Genomic DNA, 21,531 nt, shown 5'->3' with positions numbered 1-21,531 from the left:
ATGGTTGAAAGCTAATGTAACTAATAGGATCCCAAAGGACCTACCTTTTAAAGTAATTTTTAAAGTCTGTAATAACTTAGAAGTTTTACACTTTTTAAAATGTCTAAAAGAGAGCAGTGCTTTGATTCACAAGCCTCGTAAGGTATCTTTGAAAAAAGGCCTCGGAGCTCCCGGCTGCTTGCCTTTTGTCACGGTTCTGTTGTAGGGCTGCCCCTCTGTACCCCCCTCACAACAGGAGCTGGGTCTGTTTCAAGGATGCACACTGAACTGCCTGCCCGCAAACGTCAGGAAGAAGACACCAATGCCGTCGGGCAAGGCCAGAGGCTTCGCAGCCTTCCTACTGCTTTCGAACCCAGGCATGTAGCTTTACAGCCATGCCTTCACGGAGCTGTTTGCTGGACAAAACTGCCAAGCCAATGCTTCAAGACCACACCACGGGCCCCTGCCCATTCCCACTCGGCTTTGCATCCGTCTCTGACACCCTGGGTCAACCGGTAACCTGCCTGTTTCTGCCCTTTACTGCCTCTTTCTCATAAAGCTTCGAACTAGCCACCTTAAAAATATTCAGAAACTGCTCATGTCCACTGGACTCTGTGCCAAAATCGGGTGTCGGGCAGAAATGAAATTCCTGCAAGAGTTCAATGACATTCAATTGCCTGCTGATACAGACGACACCAACCACCGCTCACGCTTACTGTGGCTAAAGCGGAAATGTTGCCTGACCCCAGCCAGCTGAACTCCCAAGTCCAATAAACCTTGCTTGGCTACAAACTTTCTTAATTTCTATGAGACAGATCCAGTTGCCAAAAAACTTAAGAGAGAGACAGATTAGGGGTTCCCTCCCCCCACCCCCCAGCAAAATAAGTCTTCCCTAAAACCTTCCTTGGTTAAATCAACTCTTCATAAAATAAAGCAGCGAAGTCATTCCTTCGTATGACGTGGACAAGATAAACAGCCAGATTTCATTCACCAGCCTCAAAAACACACCAAACACCAAGAGCCGCATTTATCTAGTCCATGAACAAAGCCAATGGAAACAAAGAACAGTCTGTACAGGCGGAAGCACAGGCGTTTTCCAGCTCCCAGCTGCCTGGGGGCAGGGACACGCGGACAGCACCCCCCACCGCCCCCCGCGCGGGATTTGCCGGCGGGTAACCTGCACTGACGTTCAGTAGAGAGATACAGAAATGTATGCGTTTTGTCTGTTTTGTTTTAAATGGGAAGGAAAGGAGGAGCGTGGGGCGTCAAAAATCGGAGATGTCTTAATTCTTTCCTCTCCTCCCACCTTTCTCTGCATGGCAGTGCAGGCACACCGGGGAGAGGTCCGGTGGCAGTTTCCTGGGCAGTTAAACACCCCAATTGCAGCCGAGGAGGGCCGGGAAGTGTGTGTGCTCGGGAGGGGAGACGAGGGTGAAACCCCAGACCGGGAGGGTGGGCCGGGTCCGAGAGCCCTGCGCTCCGCCGGCGGCACCGGCACGTCCGGGCTCTCGGCCGCCCGCGGCCCCGGGCCCGGCTGGTGACGGCGCCGCTCGGGCTGCCCACTCACACCCCGGGCTGGCCGCGGCGGTAGGCTAGGCTCCTTCACTTCCGGTGACAAATCCCTCCCACCGCCTCTAGAAATAAGGTGACATTTCCCCCTCCGCTTTCCCAAAGACTGACAGCCCCGGCGAGAGCCGCAGAGCCCGGGGCTGGGGTCTCGCCCGTCACGCCCAGCGGCGCCCAGCTGCGGAGGGAGTGACAGCGAAGGGGGGGAGGGGGAGGAAGAGGAAGGGGGTGTGGAATCTCACTCTCCCGCCCCCACCCCGCCGACTGCCGCAATTGGCCAAAAAAAAACACCAGTAATTCGTTTTTAGGCTCCCCCAGGGCCCCCTGAACCCCGTAGCAATGAGGAACCCAGTCTCTCCCACCCGGGTGGCCTTCGCCTTCTCCCGCCCCCGTAACTGCCGACGGGGACCCTGGAGCCCCAGGCCACGCCGAACTGCAGAGGCTGGGGCGGGAGGGGGGGGGGTAGGATAAGGGTTTTGGGGCGGCAGGAATGGGTTGGGAGAAGGGGTGGTGGAAAAGAAAAAAACAGAGGCATGCAAGTGGCTCCCTAGCCAGCTGTTCCAGCTGCCGCTTCCTCCGACGCGGGCCGGGCGGTGCAATATTCCACCCCCCCTCCATCTTTCTTACCACTACCTGTCCCCCCACCCACCACACGCACACATTCCCCCCACCAGTAGCAGATCTCTGGCCTGTCAGGGGGAGGTAGGGAGGAGCTGGGGGGGAGGGGGAGGCCTGCGAGTTTTCTAACCTTGTTCTTATAAACAAACCCACATGTGCAGCTGCCGCTGCTGCAACTCACCCCACAATCCCGGATATAAGTCCTGCCCCTTTAAGAAGAAAAAAAAAGCTTCTCCCTCCTGCCTCCCACCCCACCCAACCACAAGGACCTTTGTTTCTCCACCCTCTTTGTCAGTCGGCCCCGCCCCTCCATGTAGAGGAGCCAATGGGCTAAGGAAATAAGGCCGGTCTTCGACGTCATCGTATCTGGCCAATCAAAGGGCGCGTTGGTGGGACGCCTCACGGAGGGCGCGCCCAGAGGAAGGCAGGCAGGAGAAAGGAAGCTTGCAGTCAAGATGGAGACAGCTAGTTGCTCCGCTACGGTCGTCGGGAACGGGGACGTGGTGTCCCAGCGGGAGCGGAGCCTGCTGCCTGAGCGGCTTCAGAGGCGAGACCAAGAGAGGCAACTGGAGGTGGAAAGGCGCAAGCAAAAGCGGCAGAACCAGGAGGTGGTGGAGGAGAAGAGCGACTTTTTCACTGCCGCCTTCGCCCGGGAGCGAGCCGCGGTGGAAGAGCTTCTGCAGGGCGGAGAGTCCGTCGAGCGGCTGGAGGAGGCGGCCGCTCGGCTCCAGGGGCTCCAGAAACTGCTCAACGACTCGGTTTTGTTCCTGGCCGCCTACGAAGTGCGGCAGGCACAGGAGGCGCTAGCGCAGCTGCAGGCGGCCCTGGCCGACCGGCGCCAGCAGCTGCAGCCCAAGAAGCGATTCGCCTTCAAGACCCGGAGGAAGGATGCTGTTTTGGCCCCCCAAGTAGTAGATGCGGCTCCCGGCGCCGCGGGGGCGGAAAGCGTCCTGGCCTCCCCGCCCTCCCTGACCGAGGAGGGAGCCGCGGGCTCTAGCTGGCTCTGCGGCTTCTCCAACCTGAAGTCCCAAGTCTTGGAGAAGAGAGCGGAAGAGTTGCACCAGCGAGACGTCCTTTTGACCGAACTGAGCAATTGCACGATCAAACTGTACGGCAATCCCAACACCCTGCGGCTGAGCAAGGCCCGCGGCTGCACGTTGCTCTGCGGCCCGGTGTCCACTTCGGTGTTCCTGGATGATTGCAGTGAGTGCGTGCTGGCCGTGGCCTGCCAACAGCTCCGGGTACACACTACGAGAGACACCCGCATCTTCCTGCAGGTGACCTGCAGGGCCATCGTGGAGGACTGCCACGGGATCCAGTTCGCCCCTTACACCTGGAGCTACCCGGGGATCGACCGAGACTTCGAGAGCTCTGGTTTAGATAGGAGCAAAAATAACTGGAACGATGTCGACGATTTCAACTGGTTGGCCCGGGATATGGCCTCCCCCAACTGGAGTGTTCTTCCTGAAGAAGAGCGAACGACCCAGTGGGACTAAGCAGTTGTTACTCTTCTCTCCACTTATACCAAATTCTTCCCGTGTGGGACTGACTCCCAACTAATGGGACCCCAAAGTGTACTTATCATTGTCACATAGTGTTATGTTTTCAGTAATTAAGACGTAAAATTGTCATAGGCGATTTGTGATTTCCATTCAATTCGAGACAGGTATAACACTTTTATTTTTGCTATTTTGATAATTATTGCTAGTATTTGCCCATGACAGTTTGAAGCCTGGGAGGCGGGGGGAGGGAAAGAGTGTGGTTCTCTGTTGGTTTTTTTATTTGTGGTATTTAAAACTTATTGCATGAGAAAGCAGGCCTTCAATAAATATTTAACAAATGAATGCAGCAGGGCTCTAGTAAGAGGCGGTTAATGTGGAATGATGGTACCGAACCTGTGCGGGGTACCATGAAGGAGAACCTTTTTGGGTTTAGTGCTCTCAGCAGGGTGCTCTGGGGGAAGCCGCCTCTCTGGTCTTCAGCTACACCTTAGCTTGAGCTTCTGGAATCCAGCTGGTCATTGACTAGTTTGGGTCCAAAAGTTCGGCTTGGACCCCCAGAAGCTCATGAGTTTTCCCAACTGTAAAGCCAAAACTATTATAGCTACCAATTTTTTGTGCATTGAAAATGTCATAGACGCTGTTCTAAGTACCTTACTCAAATACACTTATTAAGGCCTCAGAATCTTAAGAGGTAGGTTCTGTTTGCACTGTTTTTCAAGCGAGGAAACATAAGTATGTTGCTCGAGGTCACGCGTGCTGGTGGACTGGAATTTAAAGTTGGCTCCAGAGCCCATCTTCTTAATCCACTACAAGATGGTGATTTTGAATTGTGTTGACTTGACAAGAAGCAAGCAAAATAATTAAAAAGGGCAAATTTAAAAAAATTTTTTTTATTGATTTCAGAGAGGGAAGGAAGAGGGAGAGAGAGAGAGAAACATCAGTGATGAGAGAGAATCATTGGTTGGCTGCCTCCTGCATGCCCCCCACTGGGGATCAAGCCTGCACACATCGGGCATGTGCCTTGACCAGAATTGAACTGACCACTGAGCCATGCCAGCCAGGTGCATTGCTTTTTTTTTTTTTTTTTTTTTTTTTAACTTCTCAGGCATAATTATGGTAGGTTTCCTCATACAAAAAAATGGAGACAGCCTTGGCAGGGTCGCTCATTTCATTCAAGTGTTACCCAAGTGCCAAGGTTGTGGGTTTGATCCTGGGTCAGGGCACATACAAGAATCAACCAGTGAATACATAAGTAAGTGGAACAACAAATCAACGTTTCTCCCTTCCTCTCTCAAAAAAAAAAAAAAAAAAAAAATTGAGGCAAACATCTGGTTCAGTTTTTTTTTATGATGTTTTCTATAACCATGTGGTATTATATGTAACATGACATTGACAGACATTAAATGGCTGTCTAAAGAGAAGAGGGCATGGAGACAAGATCCAGCTCAGTTTTCCACTCATTTTGCTATGATTAAGGTTACAAACTTAGCTTTTTGCTCTATATACTACCATTCATTATTCTTAAATGGCTAGTTGAAGGATTTTAAAACTTTTTTTGAGTTTAATGGCCTGTAACTAATTGCTTTATATTTAATAATTGCCACAATTATTAATGTGTTTGAAGTACCTTAAAGTATTTATATGTTTAATATTTATATGTTCTATCTTGTTCCAAAAAAGGATTTAAAGTAATTTCTAGGATATGTGAAATGTAATAACTAAGGAGGAGGAGGAACAGGATAGTCACAAAATGGAGGCAGAAAAGAGGTCAATAAAAGTGTAGCCTGCTGTCCTGGCTGAGTGGTTCAGTTGGTTGGAGCATCGTCCTGTACACCAAAATATTGTGGGTTCACTTCCTGGTCAGGGCACATACCTAGGTTTCGGGTTTAATCCCTGGTTTGGGAGGCAATCGATTGATGTTTCTCTCTCCCCCTTCCTCTATCTTTAAAATCTATAAAAACATCCTCGAGTGAGGATTTAAAAAAGAAGAAAAGTAGAGCCTGCTGAGCCCTATTCCTTAGTCTGACGTTAATCCAGAATTTTGCCCCCTCTATTAGCTGACTTGAAAAAGGATCCTAGTCAGTTTCACAATTTACAACATGCACAAAGAAAAAGAAGGGGGGGAGGGGGGGGTCAGTTGCTTAGGAGGAATAATCCTGATAATAAAAGATAAATATTTTGTAATGAAATTCTCAACCATATCTTCACATTAGAAACTATGATTGGTATCCCAACACTATGCCCCTGAACACTGATAGCTTAACACCAAGTATACTGCAGGAGAAACCCTGCTTGTGGTATAACAGGCTTGCAATTCATTTGTGTGGAATGATCATTTTTATAAGAAAGGTAACTACATCTAAAAAAATGAACCTTCTGCAAATCTGCACTTTGTAATCCTATATAATAAAACCTTAATATGCAAATTGACCAAACGGCAGAATGACAGTTGCTATGATGCACACTGACCACCATGGGGGAGACACTCAATGCAGGAGCTGCCTCCTGGTGGTCAGTGTGCTCCCACAGCAGGAGCTCCGCTCAGCCAGAAGCTGGGCTCATGGCTGGCGAGTGCAGTGGTGGTGGTGGGAGCCTCTGCTGCAGGTGGGTGTAAGGAGTGAGGGGTCTCGGACTGCGAGAGCCCCTGACTGTGAGGGGGATGTCTGACTGCTGGCTTAGGCCCGATCCCCCCAGGGCCTAGGCCGGCAGTCAGACATCCCCCAAGGGGTCCCTGACTGCGAGAGGGTGCAGGCCGGGCTGAGGGAACCCCCCCGCCCAGTGTATTAATTTTATGCACCAGGCCTCTAATAGATAATAAACTCACAAAATTATGGCAGTTTGAACCCTATTGATGCTTGCCAATCTCAGCTGAGCTTTCCTTGCTGCTTAGCAAGCCTGTCCTGCCTTCCTGAATAGCCAGCAGCACATTTCTTATGTCAACTATCCCAGACCTTTTTCTTCCTAAAACTCAAAACTGAATGGCTGTAACTGCTGATCTCACCTAACACACTGTAGGCCATCCAACTAGAACCCCCTTAACATTCCTCAACATTTGAAAAAATGTCCAGAGCTACCTCTTCCACCTGTGCCCATCCCCTCCTACTTCCTATAGATCCTGCTCCCTTCCCATTGGCCTTTTTCTTTTTCAAAATACCAGATCCTGAGATCCTCCACCCTACATATCACTGAATGGTGTTCCAGCTCCTTCCCTCTGTCAGCCATCTTTTTAAAAAATACTTTTTTTTATTGATTTCAGAGAGGAAGGAAGAGGGAGAGAGAGAGAAACATCAATGATGAAAGAGAATCATTAATTGGCTGCCTCCTGCATGCCCCCTACCAGGGATCAAGCCTGCAACCTGGGCATGTGCCCTTGGCAGGAATCAAACCCAAGACCCTCCAGTCCACAGTCAGATGCTCTATCCACTGAGCCAAACCAGCTAGGGCTCTATCAACCATCTCAAAAGAGTAGCTGTGTCCACCTACAACTACATCTGCTCCTTTATGTCTGTAATCTTGTTTTCTCAGCTGAACTGGCTCATTGATGGTATCAGCAGCCTAAGCACCAAATCTAGCAGTTCCCGCTCCCCTCCATCCTGTCCTTTCTCTCTAGGTGCAGTTGACTACCTTACCCTTTTGAAGTTCTCTCTTTCCTGGCCCTCCATAGCCTTGCTCTACCCTGTTTCTCTTAGGGCAGCTTCTTTCCCTTCATTGGGCTTCTGGTGACCTACAGGCCTTAAGTGTGAGTGATGCTCCACGTTTTGTCTCCAGCTTCTTGTATTTGGTCTCTTCAGAATCTCAGCTCTCAACCTGATGTGCACAGTCCTTGTCTGTATCCCCAGCCTCCACCCTCAGTGGGCTCAGCTGCCTTTCAAATTCCATATATCCTTTAAAATCTCCATTCTCATCTCTTTCCCTCCCAAGTTCCATGTTTCATTTAATGATGTAATTGTTCTCCAGACACTGCTTACCAGGGCCAAGCAGGTACAGTCAATGAGGAAGCTGCTGGGAATAGTCCATAGGGAGGAGGGGACCAGATGACTTGGCAGACAACGTCAAGCATTTTGAAAACACTGTACGAGCCAAGCAAGGCTTTTCTGCAGTCTGCATCTGGTCCCGGCGCTGTCCAATTTGTAACATCAGATTTCCAAATCGTATCAGCTCCACTCTCAGCAGGTCCTGCCCATTCATACTGCCCTTCAAGTCTCTCTGCCATTTCAGAAAGTGAGACCTTACTGTGTTTTCCCTAAACTTAAACTGCCATGGATTTTTTAAACCAAATCAGCAACAATAAAAAACCCTCAAAACCTATGTTAAAGTCACATCCCTGACTTTAAGTGTTGATTAAAGTAATTTAGCTAAGTTTTTATTATGCAAATCTAATGATAATGTCAGTACAATGAGAGCCTATAGCACCAACAGTGTAATGACCAGTTTCATTAAAATTAACTCTGGCCCTAGCCAGTTTGGTTCAGTGGATAGAGCGTCAGCCCAGGACTGAAGGATTCAGGTTCCATTCCAGTCAAGGGCACATACCTAGGTTGCAGGCTCAATCCCCAGCCCTGCTCCGGGCTTGTGTGGGAGGCAAACAATTGATGTGTCTCTCTCACATCGATGTTTCTCTCTCTCTGTCTCTCCCCCTCCATTCTACTCTCTAAAAATCAATGGAAAAATATCCTTGGGTGAGGATTAACAACAACAAAAATTAACTCTGGAAAAGCAATAAAATAGCACATTAGTCAAGCGATTCGTTTGTTAAATTTCATTTATGAACAGATATTACATATGGTATAGTATATGGTATTATGTGAGTATTGTATAATTATAAAGGATCACTCCAGAGTGTCAACCCAATAAAAATAAGAAATATAGTCAATTTCCTTGTAAGTTCCAATGCTGAAATTCTGATTACAAGAGTTATTATTGAAAAAAAATTGTTTTAATTTTCTTAATCAGGCAGAAATGGACAAAAACAGCAAGATGTAAAGATTCAATACACTATGGTTAATGTTACATGGTAAAACTATGTTTTATAAACATCATGCCAATTACTCTGGTACCATAGAAATTAGACAACTAAATTGCATTTAATTAAAAAATCTCATCACCAACTTAAAAACTTAGTCACACTATTTAATTCTTTTCTTATAAATAAAATAAAGTGGCCATTACCATTAAGATGAGGGTCAATTATTTACCCAGCTTACCAGGGCCAAGCAGGTAAAGAAGGGCAGGCACAGTGTGGCACAGAAAGCCACACTCAATTCACTGACCAAATGTTTTAGCCTTTACTATGCACCTGTTTAGTGCTGAATGCTAAGATCATAATGCTAAACAAAGCAAGCGAGGTCTTCTCCTTCATGGAGGTTCCAGTCTAGTTGAAGATCAAATGAGTGAAAGAACAATCATGATAGAGAGACTCTGAGAACTCTGAGAGGGTACTGCCCCGTTCTAGCCTCTCCAGGCGAGAGGGGCCTTAAGTAAAGCATCCCTAGCACCACCAGTCCAGGGTTTGAATTCCCTGGGTGACACCCCTGCCCGCTGCCTACTCAGAGCAGCAGCGTCACAGGAGGAAGGAGTTATTCAAAGGCCTGCCTTCCCACCTTTCAGATACTGTGCTTGCCCTGAACTGTAAGAACTGACTAAACCAAGCAAGACAATGCAAGGCCTTTTACTCACCTGGTAACCAACCTCAACGTTCTGTTCAGCCTTTCAAGTACATTGTTATAAACTAGAGGCCCGATGCACGAAATTCATTCAAGGGGCTTGACCCTCATAGCCACGGAGGCTGCCTCGGCCCTCACAGCCCCCACTTCGTCTGGAAGGTCGTTTGGAAGGTCGTTCACTTGTCCAGTCTAATTAGCATATTACACTTTTATTAGTATAGATTTTTTTTTTTTTAGTTTAAGACCTTTCAGTTGTGTTTGTTTCACCAAGAAAGCTATCCATAACCTAATTTTTACAACTAATATCAAGGTACAGGTTTGATTCTAAGATGATTTTTTAAAACAGGTAAGTCATGCACAGGTACAGAAAGATCAGAATAAAAAGTAATTCTCCCTCCTTCCTTTGATCCCAGCCATTCAGTTCTCTTTTAAGAACAACTACCCTTTACCTGTTTCCTTTGTATTCTTCTGGCCTACGCATTTTCAAACTTATGTACAAAATATCCTTCTATCCGTATCGTAGGTACCTTGCCTTTGTCACTAACATTATAGTAAGTCCTCGCTTAATGTTGTCAATAGATTCTGCGACTTCAAGCAAAATGACAGATAATGAAATCAATATTACCATAGGCTAATTGATACAAACAAGAGTTAAGTTCCTAAGGCATCCCATCAATGTTATAATGAAACTAGGGGCCCAGTGCACGAATTTGTGCACCTTGAAAGGAACTGTGGGCCACAAGGCTACGGTAGGCACAGGGGTGGGTCTCAGCCCATCCTCTGCGCCCCCATCCAGCCCCTCCCACCATGGCTCCCAATCTCCTGTCTGCCAGCAGCCCTGCTCCTGCTGCCGCCGCTCCCAAGTGCTGACGACACTGGCCCCACTCGCACCCACTGACGGTGTGAAGCAACTGGGGCTGATGCCAGCAGCGGATGTGAGCGGCGGCTGCTGGGTGATCAGAGCAGCCGCCATTCGCACCCGCTGATGGCGCTGAGTGATCTGGATGAGTGCTGGGCACTGGCAGTGGGTGCGAGTGGGGCCGGCACCAGCAGCAGGTGTGAGCACCAGGTGGAACCGAAGCGCACAGGAGCAAAGAATTTTCAGTAACCACCAGAGGCTCACTCCGATGACAGCAACTGGTGCCCTGCCTTAGTCTGGCGCCCCTGCTCACCTGCTCCACCATCCTGCCCGGCTAACATTCACCATGTTTTGCACACGCCCCCTGGTGGTCAGTGCATGTCATAGTGACCGGTTGTTCAGTTGTTCATTTGTTCTGCCAATCGGTCTATTTGCATATTAGCCTTTTATTATATAGGATGACATTGAATGAAACGACATAGAGTCCTCTCATTCTCTTTACCTGCTGAGTAGTATTCTGGCATATGAAGGAATGTACCGTACTTATTTATCCAGTCTGTGATGAACATTTAGGTTGTTTCCAATCTTTAACCATTAGAAAAATACTACAACGAATATCCATATACATAAGTCATTTAGCATGTGTGCAATGTTATCTGTAGGCTAAGTACCTAGACGTGGAATTGCTCAGTCCACAGGTTATAAACATTTCTAATATTGACAGGTCTTATATAATTGCTGTCCAAAGAATTCACACACTCTCTAGCCATGTCTGAGAGGGCTTTTCCTCCACACCCTTCCTTATCCAGATACTATACTATCAGGTTTTTGGATCTTTGCCAGTCGGATGGTTACAAAATGTTACCTTCCTGTAACAGTAATTGCAATCATCTAACCTGCCACCCGCCTCCAATTTCTAAGCCATTCTGCATGTAGCTACCAAACTAGTTTTCTTAACGCATGTCACTGCTGGTCTAAACCCTCTCAGGCTCCGCTGCCTGCTGGACTCCCTGGCCTGGAACTCAAGCTCCTCCGCCATCTGCTCTCCCCCAGCTTCCTGTTCCCACACGATGTTTCACTGCTTCATCACACACACTTCATGCTCCAACCAGTCTGAACTAATACCCATTAATCAAACACTGTATCCGTCAGGGGCCTGGCAGGAAACAGATGGCGCACTCAAGATGGGTAATTTGAGAAGAGCTTAATACAGGAGCTACTCACAAAGCTGTGGGCAGGGTTTAGGAGAAGCAAAAGGGATGGGGCAATACCTGTCACATTAGCAGACCAACTCCAGAAGCACATAAAAAGATAATATATCAGAGTTTATTCTAGGAAGGCCAGAATAGTCTGACTTTAGGAAAATGACATTTAATTTATCACACTAAGAGATAAAGGGAAATCCTTTATGATTATCTTAATAGAGATAGAATAAGCCTTCTAAAATTTCAGCTTCTATTCATGAGAACACACTTTTGGCAAAGTAAGAATAGAAGGAAACTCTTTAACTTGTTAAGGATATCTTCTAAAACCTACAGCAACCATGTTACTTAATGGTGAATCATTAAGAAGTTAATTAAGATCAAGACACCAAAAACAGTCCTGGCCCTGTAGCAGTTGGTTAGAGTGTCGTCCCGATATGCCGAGGTTTCAGGTTCAATCTCCAGTCAGGGCACTAGAAGCAACCAATGAATGCATTGTGCAACAACATCTCTCTCTCTCTCTCTCTCTCTCTCTCTCTCTCTCTCTTCTCTCTCTCTCTCATCAATAAATAAAAATTTCGCCCAGCTGGCATGGCTCAATGGTTGAGTGTCGACCTATGAACCAGGAGGTCACGGTTCAATTCCCAGTCAGAGCACATGCCGAGTTGCAGGCTTGATCCCCAGTGTGGGGCCTACAGGAAGCAGCCAATCAATGATTCACTCATCTTTGATACTTCTATCTCTCTCTCTCCCTCTCTGAAATCAATAAAAATATTTATTTTTATTTTTTAATATATTTTATTGATTTTTTACAGAGAGGAAGAGAGAGGGATAGAGAGTTAGAAACATCGATGAGAGAGAAACATCGACCAGCTGCCTCCTGCACACCCCCTACTGGGGATGTGCCCACAACCAAGGTACATGCCCTTGACCGGAATGGAACCTGGGACCCTTCAGTCCGCAGGCCAATGCCCTGTCCACTGAGCCAAACCGGTCAGGGCAATAAAAATATTAAAAACAAAACAAAAACATAAAAACATTGGAGCCCTAGCCAGTTTGGCTCAGTAGGTAGAGCATTGGCCTTGGCACCAAAGAGTTCTTGGTTTGAGGCTCCTTTCCGGCCCGGGAGGAGGCAATCAATCGATGTGTTTCTTTCACATCTATGTTTCTCTCTGTCTTTCCCTCTCTCTTCCATTCTCTCTAAAAATCAATGGGAAAATATCCCCGGGTGAGGATTAAAAAAAAAAAAAAAGACTGGAAAATTCTACTAAGAACTTATCACTGTGGCCAGTGTGGGTCAATGGTTAGAACGTCAGCCTGAGCACCAAAGAGTCTTGGGTTTGATTCTCAGTCAAGGGCACGTACCTGGGTTACAAGTTTGATTCCCCGAACCCAGTTGGTGTGCGTGCAGGAGGCAACAGATCAATGTGTCTCTTTAACATCCATGTTTTTTTCTCTCTCTCCCTCCCTCCCTACCTTCTCCTATTCTCTCTAAAAATAAATAAATAAAAATAAATAAAAACCAATGGAAAAAATATCCTTGGGTGAGGATTTAAAAAGAGGGGACTTATCATGTTAAATTCTACTATTAAGAATCTATGATCTTCAAAAGATGCCATAAAGAAAGTGAAGCCGAAACCGGTTTGGCTCAGTGGATAGAGCGTTGGCCTGCGGACTGAAAGGTCCCAGGTTCGATTCCGGTCAAGGGCATGTACCTTGGTTGCGGGCACATCCCCAGTAGGGGTTGTGCAAGAGGCAGCTGATCGATGTTTCTCTATCATCGATGTTTCTAACTCTCTATCCCTCTCTCTTCCTCTCTGTGAAAAATCAATAAAATATATTTTTTAAAAAAAAGAAAGTGAAAAGTCAAGTCACAAATTGGGAGAAAATAATTTTTAATACATGTAATGCCAAATAAATATTATATATGAAATATAAGAAAGTTCCACAAATCAATCAGAAAAACACTAACAACCCACATTAAAAATGGGCAAAAGACTAGCACTTTCATTTTACAGAGGAAGCACAAATGCAAATAATTTATGAAAAGGTACGACTCGTTAGTAACCAGGGAAATGCAAATTAAGGCCACAATTAAAACCAAGGAAACAAACATTAAGAATGTCTGACTCAACGAGTATAAATTGGGCTGCTCACTTTATTTATTTATTTTATTTATTTTTAATCATCACCTGAGGATATTTTTCCATTGATTTTTAGAGAGAGTGGAAGTGAGAGGGAAAGACAGAGAGAAATTTTGATGTGAGAGAAACACATCCATTGGTTGCCTCCTGCATGAGCCCCAACCAGGGCCCAGGCCGGGGAGGAGCCTGCAACCGAGGTATGTGCCCTTGACCAGAATCGAACTCGGAACCCTTTGGTCTGAAGGCCGATACTCTATCCACTGAGCCAAACTGGCTAGGGCTGGGCTGATCACTTGAGAAAACATTTTGGCATGACCCCATAAAGGTGAAGATTTACATACCCCACTTCTCAGCAGTCCCCTCTTAGGGACCCCAGAGAAACTACTGCTCAGCAGGAGACATGTACAAAACGCTGAGAGTAGCTCTGTTCATAAAAGCAACACTAGAGCTCTGGTGGGTGGCTCAGCTGATTGGCGTGTCGTCCCATACACTGAAAGGCTGCAGGTTCGATTCCTGGTCAGGGCACATACCTACGTTGCCCAGTCGGGGTGCATACAGGAGGCAACTAATGTTTCTTTCTCACATCAATGTTTATCTCTCTCTCTCTCTTTCCCTTCCTCTCTCTCTAAAATCAATGAAAAGATATTCTCGGGTAAGGACTTAGGAAAAAAAAAAAAGCAACACTAGAAATCATCTTTAAAAACCCACTGGAAATCACCCATATATCTACCAACAGGAGAACGGATCACATGTGGTATGATCTATAGATGAAAATGAACTGTAGCTACATGAAGCGACATGCATGAATCTTAAAACATAACGTTCAGGCCCTGTCCGGGTAGCTCAGTTGGTTGGAGTGTTGTCCCAATATGCCAAGGTTTTGGGTTCAATCCCTGGTCAGGGCACATACAAGAATCAACCAATGAATGCATAAATACGTGGAAAAACAAAAATCAGTATTTCTCTCTCCCTTCCTCTCTCTCTCTCAAATCAATAAAAAATGTTATAAAAAGCACATGTTGAGCGAAAAAAAGAAGATCCTGAAGACTGTGTATGACATGAAATAATTTTGTGACTCTTGAAAACAAGCAAAAATAGATGTGTGGGGAAATAAACACTACATGATTGTTATGTGAAAAGAAAAGCTAAGGTGTTCAGAATCACGGCTACATTGGGCTGCCGTAACAAACCACCACAGGCTGGGCGGCTTAGCTATAGAAATCTATTTTCTCACAGTTCTAGAGGCTGGAAGTCCAAGAGCAAGGTGCCCACTGATTTGGTTTCTGGGGAAAGCTCTCTTCCTGCTTTCCTGCTATGATCAAGCTGTACATTTATGACTTGTGGACTTTTCTGTATGTATAAATGTTTTAAAAGTAATGTTTGGGGCCTGGCTGGTGTGGCTCAGTTGGTTGGGCATCGACCCATGCACTGTAAGGTTGACGGTTCCATGCCCAGTGGGGGGTGTGCAGGAGGCAGCAGGTTGATCAATATTTCTCTCTCACATTGATGTTTCCCTCTCTCTAAAAATCAAAATATATTTTTAAAAGAGTAATGTTTGGCGGAGGGCAAAGCAAAAAGAATACTTAGATGATTCTATTTATGTCAAGTTCAAAATCATGCAAAACTAAACAGAGTATTGTTTAAGGATATATGTGTAGGTGGTACCACTAACGAAAGTCACGAGAAGGATACATCCCAAATTCAGATGGCCTCCCTCTGGGAGTAAGAAGGAGGGACATCCGGTACTGGGGATAGTCTATGTCTTATGCTGGGGGAGGAAATAGAGATGTTCATTTGAGCCTATTTTCTTTATGTATGACATATTTATCAGGAAAAAAAGGAAAGAAGGAAGAAAGGAGGGTAAAGGAAAGTCAGCATGACAATCAAGGGAGAGAGGTTAAGGATACGAAAGCCAGTTAATTATTCAAAGACCCAACCTGTGCCTTGGACGGGAGGTCCAGAGAGATGATCTTTTGGGTTTCTTTTTTTTTTTTTTAGAATTTTAAAAAAATTATTATTTTGTTTTTAGAGAGGGGGAGAGAGAATGAGAAAAAGAGAGAGAGAGATTTGTTGTTTGCTTATTTGTGCATTAATTGGTTGCTTCTTGTATGTGCCCTGACCAGGGATCCAGCCTGCAACCTTTTGGTATGCAGGACGACACTCCAACCAACTGAACCACCCAGCCAGGGCTTGGGTTTTTTAATCCTCACCTGAAGATATATTTTTTTTTAGAGAGAATGGAAGGGAGAGAGGAGAGAGGAGAGAAGAAAGAGGAGAGAGGAGAGAGGAGAGAGGAGAGAGAGAGAGAGAGAGAGAGAGAGAGAGAGAGAAGAGAGAGAGAGAGAGAGAGAGAGAAACGTTGATGTAAAAGAGACACAGACTGGTCATCTCCTGCACGCGCCCTGACCCTGGCCGGGGATCTTGCCTGCAAGCGAAGTATGTGCCCTTGAACGGGAATTGAACCTGAGGCCCTTTGGTCCGCAGGGCCGACACTCCAACCACTGAACCAAACCGGCCAGGGCTTTGTTTTCTTTATTTTTTAAAAAAAGGTATAATTTCATTATTTTAATCCCATTATTATATTAGCATTAAAGGAATTTCTAAAGAAAACCAAATAACCCTTAATTCCATTAACATATTTATAATTGATTTATAGCATCTAGACTCATCTCCATTGGTCCAGTGGGGGAGGGAGCCAGCTGTCCATCAGAGATTCCTTAGTCCTTCCTCTACAACCCACTTTTCTCTGCTTGTTCCTCACCACATCCTGCCTTGCTTCATAAACTCGAAGGGTTTGGCCAGGGACCTATCTGATGTGTCTGTTCTCTTACCTTTCTAGATAATATACATACTCAAGGATTCTAGCCTAAGAGACCCCGTCCCCCTTTTCTCTTCATGGAGGCCATTCTACTTCTGGCCACCAGGGGGAACCCACGGGCTTGCGAGGGGCTCAACTCTGCCCCTTACATCATTTGAGGAATATAAGGTCCTTGACTAATCCGGTTATCTTAGAGCTATTTTAAGATTTTTGTTTCTCGCTTCTGCATCAAATCTTTCTTCTTTTCCTCCCCTCTGATTTTCTGTTCTTTGCACACCTCTCCTAACAGGCTCTCTGAGAGCTTCTCAGTCATTCTATCCCTTTTCTCTCCGGGTACTTGCCTTCAGATTCTGTGATTATGAGCGAGGAGTCTGGTCATACTTGTGAACATTTTCTCTTGTGGGGAAAAAGCTCCAGAAAACAAACCACATTTTTCCCCAATGTCTTTGATGGTGAAGAGTTGAGATCCTTTGAAGGCCCAAAGCTATTGGAAGCCAAGTCTGTCATTTGGGATCTAAAAATGTCATCCTATATAATAAAAGCCTAATATGCTAAGTGTCCGATCGTCTGGTCATTCATTCAACCAATCAAAGCGTAATATGCTAATAATAAGCTAAAACTGTTCAACTGCTCCCTATGACGTGCACTGACCACCAGGAGGCAGACGCTCCAACTGATAAGTTAGCTTGCTGCTAGGGTCCAACTGATCAGGAATGAGTGAGAAGGGCCAGACATGCCCTGGAGCCCTCCCACGGTCCCTCCCTGGCTGGCCAATCTCCCACATCCCTCCCTGGCCCCAATCGTGCACCAGCAGTGTCCCTTGGCCTGGCCTGTGCCCTCTCGCAATCCAGGCTGAGGGACCCTCCCCCCCTCCTCCACTGCCGAGTGCACCAGGCCTCTAGTCTAACAATAAAATAACAAAACTGATTTCCCCATATGCCCCAGACCTGACCTTGGAGATCATTCCCAAATTGGAGTCCAAAATTAAAATGGAGGTTGAGCAATGGAATCGAGTTTCTTTAACATGGCCCTTTTCCCTTTCTGTCTCTCCATTCCTCTCCTTAATCATTAAGCCCTTAGGACATCAGATTCTGGTCAGCATCAAACTGCCTAAGGAAAAACCTCAGGCCCTGGCCGGTGTGGCCCAGTTGGTTGGAACGTCATCCCATAAACAAAGGGAGCGCACAAACCAGGTTGGGGTTCGATCCCTGGGGGGCGGAGAGGGGTGGGGGCGGGCGGGTGCATATGGGACATCGATGATTCTCTCTTCCTTCCTCTCTGTATAAAATCAACTTAAAAAACAAAACAAAACATATCCTTGGGTAAGGATTATTTTTAAAAGCCTCAGGTCTGTTGAGTCCAGGAACAGAGTTTTGGTCAACTAAAAATAACATCTTGACTTCAGCTGGGTTCCAGCCCCAGGCCCATAAAACCAGAATGACCTACAGACCAGCCCTCAGGAAACCAGACAGATCGATCCCATGGCTGACAGCAGGCCTGAATCAACCACCAACTGTTCCTTACCCTGGCCTCAGCCAAGCAGTAGAGCCTGTGACCCCAACTTCTTTAGCCACCATGAGTAATAATTTTTCGCTGTATAACCCATTTCCTGGAGGCCATTGAGGAGACAGGTCTTTGAGCACCAGCTTACTTGCGACTCTGGGCTTGGCAACATTTCCTCAACTAACAAACCTTTACTTTCTTGGCTGAAAATTCCTGTTCACTTTTGATTGGCTTTGATGCACACAGTCAAATGGATCCTTTTGGCCAGGTAGCTCGCTGGAGGGAAAAGCCCCTCGTGTCTCATTGCTTTGTTCTCACGCCCCATCTGTGGAGAATACTCCTTGGATTTTACTTAGTGACTTGGAGATCTTAAAGAGGAGTGTGCAGGTACCGGATCTAGTGGAACCAACGTGCCTAAAGGAAGAACGGTTCCAGGTTGGAGATTTGACCCACTTACTGCCTGAGCTTCTTATTCTAATTATGAAGCATTATTTAGTATTAAGTGCACATGAATTTGAGGACAACATAGGTTTGTTATTAAAACTTCTTGTGCTGCCCTGGCCGGTATGGCTCAGTTGGTTGAGCGTCATCCCCTACACTGAAAGATCACTAGTTCGATTTCTGATCAGGGCACATGCCCAGGTTTTGGGTTTGATACTCGGTTGGGGTGCATGTGGGAGGCAGGTGATCCATGTTTCTCTCTCATATCAGTCTCTCTCTCTCTCTCTCTCTCTCTCTCTCTCTCTCTCTCTCCTCTCTCTCTCTCCTCTCTCTCTCTCTCTCTCTCTCTCTCCCTCCCTCCCTCCCTCCCTCTCCCTCTCTCCCTCCCTCTCCCTCTCTCCCTCCCTCTCCCTCTCTCCCTCCCTCTCCCTCTCTCCCTCCCTCTCCCTCTCTCCCTCCCTCTCCCTTTCTCTCAAAAATCAATAAAAACATATTAAAATGTTTTAATAGAGATAAATTATTCTCCCAAAAGGCTATAAAAAGTACAGCCTAAAGAAAACAAACAACCTAATTAAAAAGTGGGCAAAAGTGCTGGACAGACACCTCACCAAGGGACATATACAGATGTTAAATAAGCATATGAAAAGATGCTCCACATCATATGACCTCAGGAAATGCAAATTAAAACAACAATGAGGCCCTAGCTGGTTTGGCTCAGTGGATAGAGCATTGGCCTGCGGACTGAAGGGTCCTGGGTTCGATTCTGGTCAAGGGCATATGCCTGGGTCGTGGGCTCGATCCCTGGTGGTGGGGGCGGCGTGCAGGAGGCAGCTGATTGACGATTCTCTCTCATTGATGTTTCTCTCTCTCTCGCCCTCCCTTTCCTCTCTGAAATCAATAAAAATATATATTAAAAACAACAATAACAACAATGAGATACCACCACACACCTATTAAAATGGCTGAAATATTGAACACTGACAACACTGAGTGCTGGCGAGGGTGCAGAGCAACAGGAACTCGCGTTCATTTCCTGTGGAACTGCAAAATAGTACAGTCACTCTGGAAGACGGGCCGTTTCTTACTAAGCTAAACACAGCCTCACCGTATAATCCAGCACTTACGTTCTTAGGTGATTCACAGAAAAACCTGCATGCAAATGTTCTATTTATAATTGTCGAACACTGGAGGCACACCTCGATGCCCTCGGCTGGGTGGTTAGGCTAACAGTGGTACATCCATGTAGTGCAGAGGCCCGAGAATCAGTTGGTCTGGTCCTGCCCAGGCGTTAGGGGTGAGTTAATTAAATGTTTGACCAAATAGAGCAGGCTAACTTTTAAGTTGATAATTTTGTATGGCCCGTGAATGATGTGAAAAATATCCAAATGGCCCCTGGCAGAAAAAAAGGTTCCCGGTAAGCTGGGGAGGAACCAAGATGGCGGCATAGTTAAACAACTAATCTGCTGCCTCACACAACAATTTCAAAAATACAACTAAAAGACAAAAACGTCTACCACCCAGAACCACGGGAAAGCTGGCTGAGTGGAAGATTTACAACTAAGAAGAGAAAGAAGCACAATCGCTGAAAAGCTGAGGTACGGAGGCACGCGAATCGGGCCGGCGGCGGGCGGCTGGGTGCGCGGCTTTTCTTCAACCCGCAGGGAGACAAGCTCCCGATCACTCTGAAATCCAGTTTCTGGGGACACTCGGGGGACCCAGGTACCTACGGGGAGAAGCTGGACTCTCGGCCATTAGGTCGGAAAGTGAGAGTGACTTTTTTGCAGAGGTGCGCCCAGCAATCATTGTTTACTGCGCTGGAGCGCGGGGCGCAGGGACTTGGAAACGTGGAAAGGCAGAGACGGCTGACGGCAGCCATCGCCGTTGGCCACGCCCCAGCCTAGTGACGCCCTGAGACCCCGCCCAGCCCTGAGGCCCCACCCTGAGGCCCCGCCCCGCACATTCTACAAACCCGCCCCGGCTCCACACAGCGGCTTTTGCATATAAATGGCCTGTTCTGGAGCAGCTTAACCAACTGCAGCTCCAGTCAGACTGCTCCAAAACCGCCCAAGCAAAGGAGGAGAAAACTAGCCCTTGCTGTAGCTCCTGCTGGGGGACACACAGTACACAAGGGTACACCAAGAGTGTCCACCTCAAGTAACTGGGAGGCTGACCCGTTGAACCAATAGGACACCTAGTACACAAAACTACCCTACCAACTTAGGGAAGCAGAGAATATGAGAAGGCAAGGAAACAGATCACAAACCAAAGAAATGGAGGAGAACAAGCGACTGGACATAGAGTTCAAAACCACGGTTATAAGGTTTTTCAAGAATTTCATGGAAAAGGCCGATAAATTCAATGAGGACCAACTAGAAATTAAACATACACTGACTGAGATAAAAAATATTATACAGAGACCCAAAAGCAGACTAGAGGATTGCAAGAATCAACTCAAAGATTTGGAATACAAAGAGGCCAAGGACACTCTTCCTGAAAAGGCCGATAAATTCAATGAGGACCAACTAGAAATTAAACATACACTGACTGAGATAAAAAATATTATACAGAGACCCAAAAGCAGACTAGAGGATTGCAAGGATCAACTCAAAGATTTGGAATACAAAGAGGCCAAGGACACTCTTCCAGAGAAGCATGAAGAGAAGAGAATTCAGAAAGTTGAAGATAGTGTAAGAAGCCTCTGGGACAACTTCAAGCGAACCAACATCAGAATTATGGGGGTGCCAGAAGAAGAGAGAGAGCAAGATGCTGAAAACCTATTTGAAGAAATAATGAACGAAAACTTCCCCCACCTGATGAAAGAAATAGACTTACAAGTCCAGGAAGCACACAGAACCCCAAACAAAAGGAATCCAAAGAGGACCACACCAAGACACATCATAATTAAAATGCCAAGAGCAAAAGACAAAGAGAGAATCTTACAAGCAGCAAGAGAAAAACAGTTAGTTACCTACAAGGGAGCTCCCATACGATTATCAGCTAATTTCTCAACAGAAACCATGCAGGCCAGACGGGAGTGGCAAGAAATATTCAAAGTGATGAATAGCAGGCACCTACAACCAAGACTACTCTACCCAGCAAAGTTATCATTCAGAATTGAAGGGCAGATAAAGAGCTTCACAGATAAGAAAAAGCTAAAGGAATTCATCACCACCAAACCAGCATTATATGAAATGCTGAAAGGTATTCTTTAAAAAGAGGAAAAAGAAGAAGAAAGA

The 21,531-nt window shown here is 46.4% G+C and overlaps 1 protein-coding gene across 1 annotated transcript; it reads left to right on the top strand.

Annotated features, from left to right (window-relative positions):
* Positions 1-2,561: 2,561 nt before the first annotated feature.
* TBCC (tubulin folding cofactor C) lies at positions 2,562-4,747 on the top strand. The gene has a single exon (XM_008158898.3). The coding sequence runs from the start codon at positions 2,619-2,621 to the stop codon at positions 3,657-3,659; it is 1,041 nt and encodes a 346-aa protein (XP_008157120.2). The 5' UTR covers positions 2,562-2,618; the 3' UTR covers positions 3,660-4,747.
* The last annotated feature ends 16,784 nt before the right edge of the window (positions 4,748-21,531 follow it).

Source organism: Eptesicus fuscus, chromosome 10 (assembly GCF_027574615.1).
Source record: "Eptesicus fuscus isolate TK198812 chromosome 10, DD_ASM_mEF_20220401, whole genome shotgun sequence".
Taxonomy (NCBI): Eukaryota; Metazoa; Chordata; class Mammalia; order Chiroptera; family Vespertilionidae; genus Eptesicus; species Eptesicus fuscus.
The sequence above is the reverse complement of the archived record's forward strand: the minus strand, read 5'-3'. Positions and strand labels throughout refer to the sequence as shown.

Coding starts and splice junctions, on each gene's coding strand:
- TBCC (XM_008158898.3), top strand. CDS start 2,619: ATGGAGACAGCTAGTTGCTCCGCTACGGTCGTCGGGAACGGGGACGTG.